This window comes from Chlorocebus sabaeus, chromosome 18, assembly GCF_047675955.1.
Source record: "Chlorocebus sabaeus isolate Y175 chromosome 18, mChlSab1.0.hap1, whole genome shotgun sequence".
NCBI classification, from domain to species: Eukaryota; Metazoa; Chordata; class Mammalia; order Primates; family Cercopithecidae; genus Chlorocebus; species Chlorocebus sabaeus.
The window spans coordinates 48153636-48169599 of record NC_132921.1 but is presented as its reverse complement, the minus strand read 5'-3'; the positions used below and the strand labels follow the sequence as shown (position 1 = coordinate 48169599).

At 38.4% G+C, this 15964-nt stretch overlaps 1 protein-coding gene across 32 annotated transcripts in view; it reads left to right on the top strand.

Moving 5' to 3' along the window:
* Positions 1-15964, top strand: part of DTNA (dystrobrevin alpha) — a 394437-nt gene that overhangs the window by 305610 nt on the left and 72863 nt on the right. For 29 of the 32 annotated variants that reach the window (XM_073006396.1, XM_073006399.1, XM_037982388.2 and 26 more), the window contains 4 exons: positions 2917-3002; positions 8637-8791; positions 12581-12686; positions 15407-15573. In XM_073006396.1, the coding sequence (XP_072862497.1) occupies positions 2917-3002; positions 8637-8791; positions 12581-12686; positions 15407-15573 (514 nt within the window). Of the gene's footprint in view, positions 1-2916; positions 3003-8636; positions 8792-12580; positions 12687-15406; positions 15891-15964 lie in introns of those variants that run through there. The other 3 variants (XM_007974305.3, XM_007974304.3, XM_007974310.3) reach the window with 2 other exon arrangements.

The window sequence follows — 15964 nt, the reverse complement described above, 5'->3', positions numbered from 1 at the left end:
GCAGAATAGCTCTGATATAACCACTGTTGGATCTAATATCATCAATCTTCCATTTCCAGGAATAATACAGGACTGGCAATCTCCCCATGATCTTCTTCATTAAAAGCGAAGGTCTAAGAGTACACCTATGAGCTATCATTGTTTCATCCTTTGGAGAACTCTCTGTTCCAAAATCATCGGTGGTCCATCCTCTCCTTTTAAATAAATTATTCTCTCTCGGATTCATTGAAAGGAACTGTATTGCTCTTGAAGCCTCACATATAATACTCCTCAATTTCTTTGCATTTTGAGGACCACGTTATTGCTGTGTGATTGCTCATTTTCCATACCTTGTAGACTTGCTCATTATTTGAACCATGTTACAGTTTAGGAAAAAAGCTAATTACTTCCTGAAGTCAGATGTTTGATACTTCCAGTTATCCATGTAATGGGAGGACAGGAATAATTTTGAATAGGATGGTTTTTACAAAATCATTGCATTTCTGTTACAGCTACCTGCACTAAAATTAATAAACAACTCACTGAGTGGTTGGACACTCAAAATTCTAGGTGTAACTTTTATCATGATTACTAATCATTCCTTAATATAAGAAATGTATTAATCACTAACTCTGTGTAAGACCAAGTGCTAGGCGCTAGGAATTCAAGCAATTCAGAAAACATCATCTCTGCACTGAAGGATCTCACAATGTAGAATCCAGTCACATTGCAGACATGTAAAAAAACACATCAAGGTCATTCAGTGTGACAGATGACACATAATAGGTAAAAAGTGAAGGGCAGAGTGATTTCCTAGACATCTAGGAGAAAAGCTATTTTCAGAGCAGGGTGAATAATGATATTGAGTGGCATCTTGACAAATGGATCAGAGGGTTGTGGGCAGACCATGTTAGGAAGGGGAGGGGCCAGGAGGCATTGAACAGTTTGGCCATGGTGTGCAGTACAACAACAGAAATGGTAGCAGAGGAGACTAGACGAGACTGCTGGGTGTGCCAAGAGCAAACGTTAGAACTTCATCCTGAGGGCAAAAGGTGGCCAGGGGATTTTAAGCAATGAAATAATATGGTCAAATTTGTGATATGAGTGTGCAAGCAGAGAGATCATTTCGGAGGTTATGACCGTGTTAAAGCAAGAGCTGATGGAAGCAGTGACAGTGGGAATGAAAAGAAGGGAATTGATTCAACATGCAGGTAACAGGTCTAGCTGAGTCCTTCAAACATTTGTTCGGGGTGGTAGTAATTAAGGAAGAGCAAGAAATCAAAGGCGACCCCAACTCAGGATTCATTTCAGGTAACTAGGTACATGGTGCTTCTAATAACCAGCAGAAGGACTGCGGGAAGAACAGCAGGTTAGCACTAAGGTTAGTCTGAGTATTATGGAAGAGCTCTGTAAAGATAATGAGTTCTCCTTTGAATGTACTTAGTTTGGCATGAGGTATCTAAATGAAGGTTTCCGATAAATGATTACATAAATCTGGTGCTCAGGCTTAGAAATAAATATGAAAGGGTCACTAGCATAGGGTTCAGTCAATTTTGCATTCTGGCTGGTTGTACTTGAGGTATTACACTAAGAATGACAGCAATAATGATAAATAACACATGATCCCTCTCTGAAACATAGTAAGGAACAAAACCACAATTATTTGTATCTTATTCCTCTCATATATAAGGTATATGAATCTTATTCATGTATTTATTCCATGTCCTAAAATAAGGCTTTGCCAATACAAACTTTACTTACCTTTCAGACACATTATTATGTTAAATAACTCTTATGATCATTCTTAAGATTAGCAACTATCAAATAAATGAATTACTAATATGGTATAGTTTCTGATTCCAAAGTATGAGAATAAACAGTTGATTCCAGCTGGAAAATCATTTAGCTGAAACATTATACTTTTTATCATATCCCCTTTATATCACATTTGTGAAGGACAGATTTGTTATACTTCCTGAATCAATGAAGATTTGGCAGCACTTATGTCATTTGGGTAGAAAGAAAGTGTTCAAACAGAGCTTTTACTTTTTTTTTTAAGACAGAGTCTCCTTCTGTCGCCCAGGCTGGAGTGCAGTCGCATGATGTTGGCTCACTGCAACCTCCACCTCCTGGGTTCAAGCGATTCTTGTGTCTCAGCCACCTAAGTAGCTGGTATTACAGACGTGCACCATCACACCTGGCTAATTTTTGTATTTCTGATAGAGACAGGATTTCACCATGTTGGCCAAGCTAGTCTCAAACTCTTGACCTCAGGTGATCTGCCCACCTCAGCCTCCCAAAGTGCTAGGATTACAGACGTAAGCCACCATGCTCGGCCAGAGCTTTTACTTTTGCCCCTTTAAAATAGCAGCTCTCTTTGAAAAGTAAATATATCACATAAGCACAGTTGGCTTGTGGGTAGGAAATGATGGTTGAGAAAAATGTGTGATGAAAAAGTCCCCATAGTTACCCTAACCTCAAATTCAGAAATTCTCTGACAAAAAAAAAAAAAAAAAATGATGTTTCTGAAGCTTTGTTTAAGTAAATTATAGAAACTCTGGAATTACTGTGTGCAAAAGTCATTTTATGAAACTCCAAGTGAAAAGCTTGTTCTGTTATTTAAATCCATAGTTAGCTAGTAGATATTCCTCTGGCTATCAGCCCATATTTTGAGCAAGTGGCATATACAAAGAATAAGCTAAGAGATTCTAATGTCTCTTAAGAAAAGGAAATATTGAATAGACAGTTTTTCAGATATGTGCATTGAATTGTTTTTACAACCTTTTATAAAATGGATGTGCTCACATAAGGCATGCAGCTATGGATCCTGTGATTTCCACAGAATGGAAAATGTCAAACCTTGTTGCTGGAAGTGCTCCAAATTACATCATGTTTTTTTTTGTTTTTGTTTTTGTTTTTTCTATTACTATTAAACAGGGAAGGCCATGGTAAAATTTCAGTATTTGCTGTCAAAATGGCTTTAGCCACGTTGTGTGGAGGGAAGATCATGGACAAATTAAGATGTAAGTTATTATTCCTTGTGTCTCTCTTTGCTTTTCCCTGCTAGGTACTACCCTTTTCGCTCCCTCATTCCATGTCCCCTGCCCATTTGTGTCTCTCCTCATTCTATGAGAGTTGTTTGAAATACATTTTTCACTGATGTTTGGATTTTGTCATAGCGATATTTTCATATTAGATAAATGCTAATGAAATGAATGTTTTCCTCTACTTAAAACCTGTTGAGTATCACCAACTGGCCTCTTTCTGAAATTAAAGTAAAATAAGCGCTCTTTGCAGTTAATTGTGCTATACTGCCTTACAGGTGGTACAGGATGATAGGGACATGAAGGCTTAGTGGGAAACCTTCCCCTTTAAGTCATCTAAAAGCAAGGCTCCTGGCACATTTCCTCATTCTTCTCAGCCAGCACTACTCAAATCACTAGGAACTCCAAAGGTTTCAAAGCCAACAATGTCAGGAAAGAAGAATAGGAATTACACAGAGACAGCACTGACAGAGTCAACTAGATGCCAATAAAAGCATGGTAGCTAAAGTACATTGAATAATTGTGGGCCTTGATGAATATTTTGTCTCTAAATATGGTAGAGTTCCTTAACCAACAACACATTGGGGATTGTTTGTTTGTTTGCTTTGGGTAAAGAAACTGAGACTCGTTTAACCATATGGCTAAGATGACATCAGATTTGAACCCTGGCTTTTTTTTTCTACACCAGTGGTTCACCAATTTTAGCGTGCATCAGAATCACCTGGAGGGCTTTGATAAAACGTAGATTTCTGGGTCCTACCCCAAGAATTTCTGACTCAGTAGGCCTAGGATGAGGGTGGGTGACAACAATATTTATTTCTAACTGGTTTAAAATGATGTTGATGCTGCTGTTTAAATTTAAAATTTCCATTTAACCCTATCCTTTCCCCTAAATAGTATGAGTTGGGGCTATAATACTGTGTTAAAAACGGCACTGTTCTGGGAGTTGGGAGTTCCAGGTTGCAAGCCCAACTGTGTGACTAATTTTCTGAGTTATCCTTTGGCAGTTACTTCACTTCTTTAGTCCTCAGCCTCCTTCTGTATCCTAAATTTTGGGATTTTGTGAGATACCCATAGAGTCACACCTGGCTGCATGCAGCCATCTGTGTGGTTCACAGCACAAGGCTCACCTGCTGCCTGTCCTCTTCTGAATGAGATCTCTTGCTTCTTGATCCACCCAAAAGGAAAGAAGAAAGAAAGACACAGAAAAAAACCTTTTGTTCCTTTGAAATTTCCCCGGAGATGCTCCAGGGATGAATCCTCTCAGTGGACCAGTGAGTAAGTGAAAGGAACAACAAAGCCTCAGGGAGCCTCAGGTAGCCACACAGCTTCCCTCACTTCTGGGACTTCCCTCTATGGAGAGCCAAATGCAGCCAGGATTCAGAGAAGCCTAGCCAGACCTTAGGAGGAGCCATGGAGCTTCCCTTTTGTTAGCCTGAAAGATATAGAAAATTAAAAACTATCTACCTCAGTGCTTATTTGAGAGATAAGGTGCTGACACCAAGGACTTTTAAAAAAAAAAAAAAAAAAAAAAAAAAAAAAAAAAAAAACAAGCTTCAGAGTAATCCTCGCGCATTTCCTTCAGGGTTAAGCCAGAAAGAGAAAGTTTAGCAAAATGAACCAAGGCTGAGGAAGGGAGTTCTGAGAACCTTGTCTGCCAACCCCAACTGGCCATTTACAAAGAGGACATTAGATAAATGTAAAAAACAAAACAAAAGCTAAACAAAAAAAAAAAAAAACACTTGGGAGATATCTAAAAATACCTATTTAATATTATATTAATAGGTACCTGGATAGAAGGGTCCCATATTAAAATAAGTTAGAGGAAAACTAAGAAAACCAGTTTTCTGCATCTCAGAACATCTGTCAACCTTTAACATACCAGGTTAATTCTGAGCCCTCGAGGTCCTGGTGTTTGCTATCTTTCCACTCAGCTTTGCTCAGTGTAAGATTTCATCCTCCTCTGACAAGTAAGGGTGGAGGGTGGAGGAGGGGGGCTGGTGGGGGTGACAGTCACAGGAGTCACATCTCACTACAGAGGTCCCCCAGCCCTTACAGCTCATCACCTAGGGTGGCATCTCAGACCAATTACTAAACTAGTTACTGGTTAGAGAAAAAGTATGACAGCAATGGTCATTGTATGGTCCACTTTTACCTCTTGGGCTCAGAAGGGCCGTCCCTTTCCCTCAACCCATGAGTAACCCACAAACAAATGTGGGACAAATAAAGATGAAGGGAATGGTTGGTAGGTAAGGGACTAGCAATGTCAGCACTGTTACAAATCTCAAGATATAACTAAGTTATTGATCAGATCTTTACAATTGTGAAAACCCTTCCAGTTCTCTCTTGGGTCCAGGAGTTCAAAGGAAACAGTATAACTGCTACAATGCTTTCTCCTCACCACATTCCATCAACCTCCAAAAAGCACTCTTTAGTGGCCAAAGTCTATCCTCTTTAGGGCAGCGAAAGAAGCAACAAATGCATGTGTCCCCTTGGAGGTAAACTAAGTTTTCTAGTCTGCAGAAACAAGTTCCACAATATCACAGACTCTGTAAAGCTACAGATAGTGTGACCCCAATAAATCGCATTCCCCACTTTGAGAGCAGCTGCACCTGAATCACACCCTTAAGTGTCCCTGGTTCTCTGACTGAGGAGTCACTCTTTGTATAGTTAATCCTAGGAAGATGGTTTTAGCGGTTTCCAGGTAATTTGGTTAAAATCAATTTGACCAAAAACAATTTAATTAAAGGTAATTTGGTCACAAAAATCTCTTCAGAATGTTAGCTGGTCAAAAATGAATATCCTGAGTCATGAATATTTCTAGTTTCAGTGATAATTATTAATTGAATGAGCGAATGTGGGCAAATTTACCCACAAAATCTACCCACAGACACCATGGCTGCCCCTTGGTGAGTGGGCTAGTGAGTGTTCCTATTGTATTCTTTTGCTGGCTTGCATTTTAATGATAAAACAGGTAAGTTAGCCAGGCATGGTGGCACATGCCTTTAGTCCCAGCTACCCAGAAGGCTGAGGCAGGATGATCACTTGAACCCAGGAGGCAGAGGTTGCATGAGTTGAGATCACACCACTACAGTGGGCGACAGAGCGAAACTCCATCTCAAAAAACCAAATCAAAACAAAACAAAACAAAAAAAAACAGGTAAGGTCATGATTTTCTACATTGCTTCTGTAATAAGAAAAAAGTAAAATGAAGGGATATGGAATGTTTCAGCCTTGAGGGTTTTGATTTCCCTTCTGTAAAGTTTTTCTAATTCACGTTAAGCCAAAATGCCAGCTGTGCTTGTTTGGCAATTTTTCTATTTTTGTGCATAGGGATGAGAGATATTTAGCTTGTTCCAGCTACTCCCTTATTGTTGGGGAACACAAAGCAAGAATAATTGAGAATGTCAGAAATTTTAAAAAACAAAGAGAAAGCAACAGAAAATTTGAAGTTGATTTTCTTAATGCTTTAAAATGCATTAAAAGAGAAAACAACACTATGTTGCAACATAATTTCCATTAATTATGGCTACCATTCACTGGCAGTGTGTTCCCTGTGTAATTTCAGGGAGCATCATTGACACAGCCTAGGAGATGAAGGGCGCCCCCTGCAGTCATGTGCCATGGCAACCTAAACATAAACTTACCTAATAATACTGCTTTTTTGTCAGATTGTTCTTGGCCCAATTATAAACTGTTTTAATGGGTTGGAACATTTGTTTATACTTCTGCCTTAGGGATCCTGGATAGTTCTAGGGATCTTAAGGTATTCTAAATTCAATGCTGTAAGCCTAGTATGTCATGTGCTGTTCTAAAGCTTTGGGGAGGACTTGTTTTTAAAATACTAGTATTATGGAAAATACTGCATATTTATTGAGTTTCTATTACTAAACTGGTTGTTTTGCCTCTATGCCTACCCCTAGGGTTTCTAACGCACTGACCTACTTTAAATTCTTCAGTGTCTCCCTCAACATCTTCTGAACACAACCTAAACTCCTCAGTAGAATTCAGCCATAAAAAAGAATGAAATCCTGTCATTTGAGGCAACAGGGATGAGCCTGGAGGACATTATGTTAAGTAAAATAAATCAGGCATGGAAAGATAAATACTGCATCTTCTCACTCATATGTGGGATCTAAAAAAAAATTTTAAAAAAGCTGAACTCATGGAAGTAGAATTGTGCTTATTCGAGGCTGGGAAGGGTACGGGGCTGCAGGGGGTTGAGGGGGATAGGGAGAGGTTAGCTAATGGCTACAAAATTACAGCTACATAGGAGGAATACGTTCCAGTGTTCTATAGCACCGTAGGGTGACTATAGTTAACAAAAATTGATTGTATATTTCCAAAAAGCTGGAAGACAAGATGTTGAATGTTCCCAACACAAAGAAATGATAAATGTTTGAAATGAGGGTAATGCTCATTATCCTGATGTGATCATTACACACTGAACACATGTATCAAGATATCACTCTGTAGCCCATAAATATGTACATTAATTTTTTTACTCAGAATCTCTAGAGTCTTATGGTTAATAAACTATTTGAAACAGCAGAAACCCTTTATAAATGGAGTATTTAATGAAAATGAGAGTCAATTCATGTTCTCAAAACCATAATCCAATAAAAGCCTGTGATATGCTTAACATCTGACTTTGGTGTAAAAACAATGTCCCCAGATTACATTTTGACCTTGAAAAATTAAACCTAAAGTGAATAGAGGTAACACATTCACAGCAGTTTATTCCAGCAGCTGTGCTGGCTTGGTGACAAGCTAGTTAGCATGGTGACAAACTATATAATAGCAAACCCTTTCATTCTAATAGTGATTTGCACAGAGGAATTATAAAGCACCTTGGGAAATTATGTCATTAATATTCATTAAGTACACATACTGGCAGAAATTGAAGAACAGTGGTTCAGTGAAGCCACAGGCCCTTCAGAGAAAGATCCAGGACCCTGACTTTACCTCATTGATCATCCACAAGGCCAGGCTTCCTCTTCACTACATGAGTCAGAAAACCCTTCCCTGTAAATCAAGTGCCTTCCACCCAGAAAACTGTAATTTACAGAAAGTTTTCTGCTTCTGTAGGAAGTTAATCAGGTGTTTGTCATTACATCTTTATCCTCACCGTGTCTTTGTTTTTTCAAATATCTTACACCAAAATCTGAAAGTTTTAGTGATAATATAAATTGGTAAATTTCTAGCTAGATAAATGAATGTACACACACCCCAAATTTACAGTAAAACTCTCATTGTGTTTCAAATGAAGTCAGCATCTCTCTCATATATACAAAAATTTCTCCTGTTGAACTCCATGAGAGTCAAACAAAAAGATAAGTGTCTTATTAAAGACATTTAATAAGTGTCTCTCTCTTATTAAAATGTTAGTCTTACCCAAATTACTTGTGATTGCTATGTGCCAGAATCATCTACAAAAAGAAACCAGAGAAAACATTATGCCAGGAATATTTAAGCATAAAAATTAGCTTTTATATCATTCTTTCATAAAAAAAATCTGTTTTGCTACTTTGTCATTTATAGCAGATGTATTGAACAAAAACAGTGGAGAATGTTCATGTGATGAATAAATATCTTTCCTTTTCCTTTCATCAGATATTTTCTCAATGATTTCTGACTCCAGTGGGGTGATGGTTTATGGACGATATGATCAATTCCTTCGGGAAGTTCTCAAACTACCCACAGCAGTTTTTGAAGGTCCTTCATTTGGTTACACAGAACAGTCAGCCAGATCCTGTTTCTCCCAACAGGTAGGAGAAAAGTATGTTTAAGGAAGTATCTCTTTCAAACAGTGGTTGCTCTCCTTCTAGATGTCATTCCAGGTCACAAATACTCGGACAAATTCTTCTATGTGATAGCAACCTGTAGTGTATTTTTCAGCCTCTGACAAGACCTCTGAACCAGTAACTAAACCTAGCACCCCTGGATCACAATAATAGACAGTGTTTACTGACCATGAGGCAGGCCCTGCGCTAAATTTGTTCCTTTCATTGTCTAATTTAATCCTTACAACAACCCTTCTGTATTAGTCTCTTTTCACACTGCTATGAAGACATACCGGAGACTGGGTAATTTATAAACAAAAGGGGTTTAACAGACTCACAGTTCCGCCTCAGGAAACTTACGATCCTGGTGGAAGGTGAAGGAGAAGCGAAGACCACCTTCTAAACATGGCGGCAGGAAAGAGAAAGAATGAAAAGCCCAGGGGAATCTGCCATTTATAAAACCATCAGATCTCCTGAGAACTCCCTCACTATCGCGAAAACAGCACGGGGGAAACCACCCCCATGATCCAATCACCTCCCACTAGGTCTCTCCCTCAACACCTGGGAATTACAGTTGAAGATGTAATTGGATGGGGACACAAAGCCTAACCACATCACCACACCCTCAGGGTCATCATTTTCACTATCACTGCACTTTCAAAAGGGCTTAATTGTCTCATTCAGCCTCATGTGAAATACATGCTTGACCCAGCAACAAGCTTTAACATTGGTTTAACAAAGGATACCAGCAAGGAATCCCAACATCTGCCACATCATGACCTGAGAGGCCCAAAATATGGCAAACACAGCTGCCTAAATCTTCTACACCATGATATATTTGGGGTTCCAAGTGATGTGTTTTAACTGGGTATGGCTAAAACTACCCTGGGAAGCTGCATAGTTTAGGGGGCTATCTATGTGTGTACCTCTCCGGTCATGTAGAAGAGACTCCAGGCCCATTCTCCAGCATAGAAATCCATACATCAAAGGTTAGTTTACCATTTTTTGGAAATCCAAACTAACTTTTTTGTCCACTGAAAAGGCCTCTTGACTGAGTGTGGTGGCTCACCCCTATAATCCCAGGACTTTGGGAGGCCGAGGGTCAGGAGCTCGGGAGTTCAAAACCAGTGTGAGCAACACAGGGAGACCCCATCTCTACAAAAAATTTTAAAAACTTAGCCAGGCATGGTGGTACATGCTTGTAGTCCCAGCTTCTCAGGAGGCTGAGGCAGGAGGATAGCTTGAGCCCAGATGGCACCACTGCACTCCAGCCCAGGCGACAGAGCAAGGCCCTGTCTCAAAAAACAACAACAAAAAAAAAAACAGGTATATCCCTGCCCCATAAAATGCATACAAACAAATGCTCACTACACTGTACTTTACTGATTAAGAGTCAGGAAGTCTTTTCTTTTTACTGAAATTAACTTTTAAAAGCATCAATCGGCCAGGTGAGGTGGCTCACGCCTGTAATCCCAACACTTTGGGAGGCCACGGCAGACAGATCACAAGGTCAGGAGTTTGAGACCAGCCTGTCCAATATGGTGAAACCCCGTCTTTACTAAAAATACAAAAATTAGCCGGGCATGGTGGTGGGCACCTGTAGTCCCAGCTAGAAGCAGGAGAATCGCTTGAACCGGTGAGGTGGAGGTTGCAGTGAGCTGAGATTGTGCTATTGCACTCCAGTCTGGGAGACAGAGCAAGACTCCATCTCAAAAAAAAAAAGGTCAATCACTTCAAAACACAAATCTATTTTTTCATTCAATTTTACTGCTTTCCAAATTTTCTCATGGCATGCTAAATGTATGGCTCCTTTTATTTTTATAGTGCTTTATGCCTCACAAAGTGAATTATCTGATTTATGGCTTGCAACAACCCTGTGACCTAACAAAGAAAATATGATTCATTTTTAACAACATAAAGTTCATAGCTAGTGAGGGCAGGGGGCTGTTTTTAACTCTGGTCTTCTGATTCCATCTGTTAATATTACTCTTGTGTTCTTGTTGTTGTTGCTTTTGTTTTGTGCACTTTCAGTTCATATTTACAAATATGCAGATGATCTGACTCAAGGAAATGTAACTACCTGTTGTATCACTTCACCCAATCATGGAAACAAGAATAATTTCATTTATATCTGAATTCTTGAATTTTAGGTAGTATATTATAGAAGAATTGGTAAATGTGCTAATGCCTCAGAATACATCTCATTCAAAATCAGCTGGAGTAATAGGACTGGGTTTTTTAAAAAAAAAAAAAAAAAAAAAAAAAAAGTCTTAAAATGACCTGTGCTGGGTGTGGGGCTCACACAGTAATCCTAGCACTTTGAGAGGCTGAGGCAGGAGGAGAGCTTGAGTCCAACAGTTCAAGACCAGCCTGGAAAACATAGTAAGATCTCATCTCTGAAAAAACAATTAAAGAATTAGCCAGGTGTAGTGGCACATACTTATAGTCCCAGCTACTTGGGAGGCTGAGATGAGATAATCCCTTTAGCCCAGGTGTTCAAGGTTTCAGTGAACTATGATTGTGCCACTGTACTCCAGCCTGGGCCACAGAGTGAGATCCTGTCTCTAAAAAAAAAAAAAAGAAAAAAAAGGATCTATGTGTTCAAGAATTATATGTGATATTGCCATGTTCAAAATTCCTTTTGAAATATCCTCTAGACTGTTCTATGATTTGTACATATCCTTGATGATAAGCAACTTATACATGTTGAAATCATAACAACATTGTTGGAAACTTCCAGGAGTGATTTTTAGCCAGTATGACAAATAGTCAAAATGAATAAGATCATTTCAAGTATGAAAAGAGGTAACATAAAAATAATAACACCAGTTTATTTTTGTACTTAATGAATTGGCTATAACAGCTACTCAAGAGTCTGAGGTAGGTAAGAGGAGATAGGAGGATGGTTGAGACCAGGAGTTTGAGTCCAGCCTGGGCAACATAGTGAGACCCCCATCTTTAAAGTAAGTAAATAAATAAATATTTTTTAAAAATAAATATTATCCCATCCCCTTTGATATTCTAGTTCAAAATTTCAAGTAGTGATTTTTGCATATAAATATGTATTTTGTTATTTATACTATTACAGTACATGTATTAATATAGCTTTCTTACTTTTATCATTTTGAAAGGAACTTATAGATACAATGCATTCCTTTTGTGCATCCAAAAGGACCTGGATATTGAGAAAGAAACAGACTGAATTGAGAGGAATTATATATAAAGTAATAAAAGGAACGAGTTTTTAAAAATTTAGATGGTTCTGTCCTAACAGGATTCCCTCCTGCTCCTGTATAACAGAACCATTGACATTAACCACTAAATATTTAGTACTTAAGGAAGTTGAGGAAGCTCGAAAGGGAAGTTGTTCTATAAATTTAGAAGACTGACTGATAGGTAAATTATAAAGTGAGCTATGATGCAGTCTTGAGTAAAATTCCATGGAGAATTTCAATTGTTTTTCTTCATTATTTTTATACTGTCTTTCATATATACAAATGATGCTCTCAGAATTGTTTTTCTCCTGGTGCTACTATTGACTCAGCCTCAGTGGAGAGAATTCAGTCCTGTGTAGGCTTAGGTATAAAAAGCAAGCAATGTTTTCAGTTCTGAACTAGTTGAATAACACATTTGGCAAGTTCTGTTTCTTCAGATATTAGAGGTTTATTGAGTGCTCTTTTGTTTCAGTCTCAAGTGATATGATATTTACATAGCAGGTAAATTGAGATGATTCTCTGTCCTAAATTTATGTTTTTGGGGGTTTTTTTAATGCAGAAAAAAGTCACGTTAAATGGTTTCTTGGACACGCTTATGTCGGATCCTCCCCCGCAGTGTCTGGTCTGGTTGCCTCTTCTGCATCGACTAGCGAATGTGGAAAATGGTGAGTAGTTACTACCGAGCAAAGGTGATTTTTTAAATTATTGAAATTAGGCCATTAGTTCTACAGTTAGTAAGCCCAGGTCGTTGTTTTAGGGAAGCCTATTTAGTGCCTCTTAGTTTTGTTTAGGAGAGAACTAACCCAGTACCCTGTTCGGGAAGGCCTTAAAGGACCACTGAAAAATTAGGACTATCAGTTCTAAACACTTAGTAAATCTCATGGTGTTCTTCTTAATTACAAGTCAGGTGTGGTTAAAAGACTTGGCACACATCCCATTACTGGGTATATACCCAAAGGATTATAAATCATGCTACTATAAAGACACATGCACACGTATGTTTATTGTGGCACTATTCACAATAGCAAAGACTTGGAATCAACCCAGATGTCCAGACTGGATTAAGAAAATGTGGCACATATACACCATGGAATACTATGCAGCCATAAAAAAAGGATGAGTTTGTGTCCTTTGTAGGGACATGGATGCAGCTGGAAACCATCATTCTTAGCAAACTATCACAAGAACAGAAAACCAAACACCGCATGTTCTCACTCATAGGTGGGAACTGAACAATGAGATCACTTGGACTCGGGAAGGGGAACATCACACACAGGGGCCTATCATGGGGAGGGGGAAGGGGGGCGGGACTGCATTGGGAGTTATACCTGATGTAAATGACGAGTTGATGGGTGCCGACGAGTTGATGGGTGCAGCACACCAACATGGCACAAGTATACATATGTAACAAACCTGCACGTTATGCACATGTACCCTAGAACTTAAAGTATAATAATTAAAAAAAAAAAAAAAAGACTTGGCACAATAGAAGGCAAACTTCAACAAGGAGTGTGACATTATTTTGTATTTGTTTTAGATCTGAATTTCTCATATTTGCATACATGGCACTGATTATTTCTTCCCAGTCACTCAACCAGAAATAGGTGGGAGAAATGAGAAAAAAAAAAAATAGATGATAGCACCCTGTTAATCTTCAGTCATATGTTCCAGATTGTGAGCTTTCAATAGTTGTACTAACGTTAAAGATAAGAGTAAAATAACTTTCGTATCATGTCTTTTTTTAAAGCAAGTATTTCTAGGATAAAAGGAACTGCTGTTGGCATATCCAGATTTAAGTATGAAATACAGTTTGGGGCAAATTTTATAGAAATTTAAACATGGAACTGTTCAGTGCCTCCATCTAATCTTTAGGTGTTCCTACTTACTGTTCAATGTAACTCTGAAATTTCTCCAGACTTGACGAGGAAATAATTTAGTCTATATCTCTTACTAGAGATTTAACTTAAGTCTCTATATATTACTCAACTTCTGTGTATTTCTTTAATATACATTGAAGCTAAAGTTAGATTAATTTTAAATTATCATTCAGAATTTTGAGCATCTGCCCTTATTTATCTCAGTTAGTTAAAAGTTATGAATTTATCCTGTTTTTCTAATGGAGAAAATTTAAAGAATGAATTTACTTTTTTTTTTTTTGCAATCACTAACAATCATAGTTTTTTTGTTTATCCATATACAGAAGTGAAGAGCAATCAAGGTCCATGTTAGTATGCAAAATGAGTTCATGTTACTGTTTACAGTTCTAGAACTAGTCATTGTCCAATCATAAAGCTATAATTTCATTCCTTCTCTCTCAGCATTTCCTGCTACAGGAGATCAGTTTCTCAGGCACTGTCCCAGAACAGTTGTCCCTAGATTCAAGTCCCACTCTAGTCTTTCTCAAGAGCCAGAAAGGAAGGTTATGACACTTGTTTAGAAGACAGTGCGTCCAGAGCTAGTTGTCTTTGTTTTTACACTTTGCTTTTTATCTTCATTTATTATTATTTGTAGTGTTTTTCCTGACTGGTTAGGCCAGAGAATAGCTTTACCAAAGGCAAGAATTGTTATTGTTGTTTTAGTATCTAGCTCATAGCATGTAGATAATTACTTGGATTTTGATCACTTAAATCTAATATTTTACTTCACTTCAAATCTAGTAGTTTGCTTTGCTTGCTTTATAATTCAAATTTCCTACCTAAAAAAGTTAACTGTCTCTTGAGGTATCTGAATTATTTAGAACTGTTTTCAGATAACTTACACATCTTTTTTAGGGCCCTATACTCCTGCTTCAGGAAAGAAAAAAAAAAAATCTGTTTGTCAGATGTAGGCAACACCAGTCGTTAAGTAAGCCATTAGTCACTCCATTTTTTAAAAAGTAACTTAATTCTCACATCCACATCCAGTTTTCTACTCTCTGCCCGTCTTCCTTTCTTTTTTCTTCCTCTCATTCTCCATGTTTCTGATATTTGCTCTCTTCCCACTGGACAATCGGCATTCACCCCTTGTGTTTCCGAGTCTTCCAGTGAGCTGTGCTGGTCTCCTGGAGACAGAGGGCAGTTTGGGGTAAAGGCAAGTCTGTTTGGGCAATTTAAATTCTTGTTATGTGAGAGATGGGAATAGAAAGAGCAAATGGCATTACAGAGATTTTTGTTGTTAAAAGGACACCTCTTCTCCATCCCATTTCATTTCATTTCCCCACAGGCATGATTGAAAAGGGTTGTGGGAGAATCCAGGAATGAACTAAATGTTTTTCTGAGCCCAAATCAACTATCATCTGAAATCGTGGTGCAGAGAAGAAAGGTACAATTCCTCTAAGGCTGTATTTTTCCTTCTTCTGGTTCATACTTTTGTTTTCTTGTTTTTTCTTCACTTACTTCCCCCTTAGTCTTCCATCCGGTGGAGTGTTCCTACTGCCACAGTGAGAGTATGATGGGATTTCGCTACCGATGCCAACAGTGTCACAATTACCAGCTCTGTCAGGACTGCTTCTGGAGGGGACATGCCGGTGGTTCTCATAGCAACCAGCACCAAATGAAAGAGTACACGTCATGGGTAAGGCAAGGTCCAGGCAATACTTGGAGTTGGATGTGTGAGTGTTGCCCAGAATTAAAGGGAATATCAAGGATGGTGGCAGAATTAAAGGGCAAACTTACCTTCTATCCCAGGTCTAGTATTCAGTCCCCCTTCCTCCCACCCTCCACCCCACTGGGTGCTCTTACTTATTCTGTTGGAACCCAGTGTAGCTTCCTGAGACTTAAAATATAGGAAGACTCAAAACTATGTTACTTCTTGGAATACAGATAATTCAGTACCGATTTAAATAACAACTGAACAGCAAGGACCTTCTGGAACATAGTCTTACATTCACAGTAAGTTAAAATCTTTTCCAAGTTTTGTTTTGTGGAAACGGCTTAAAAATTATTGTTAGTTTTATTTTTCTTAG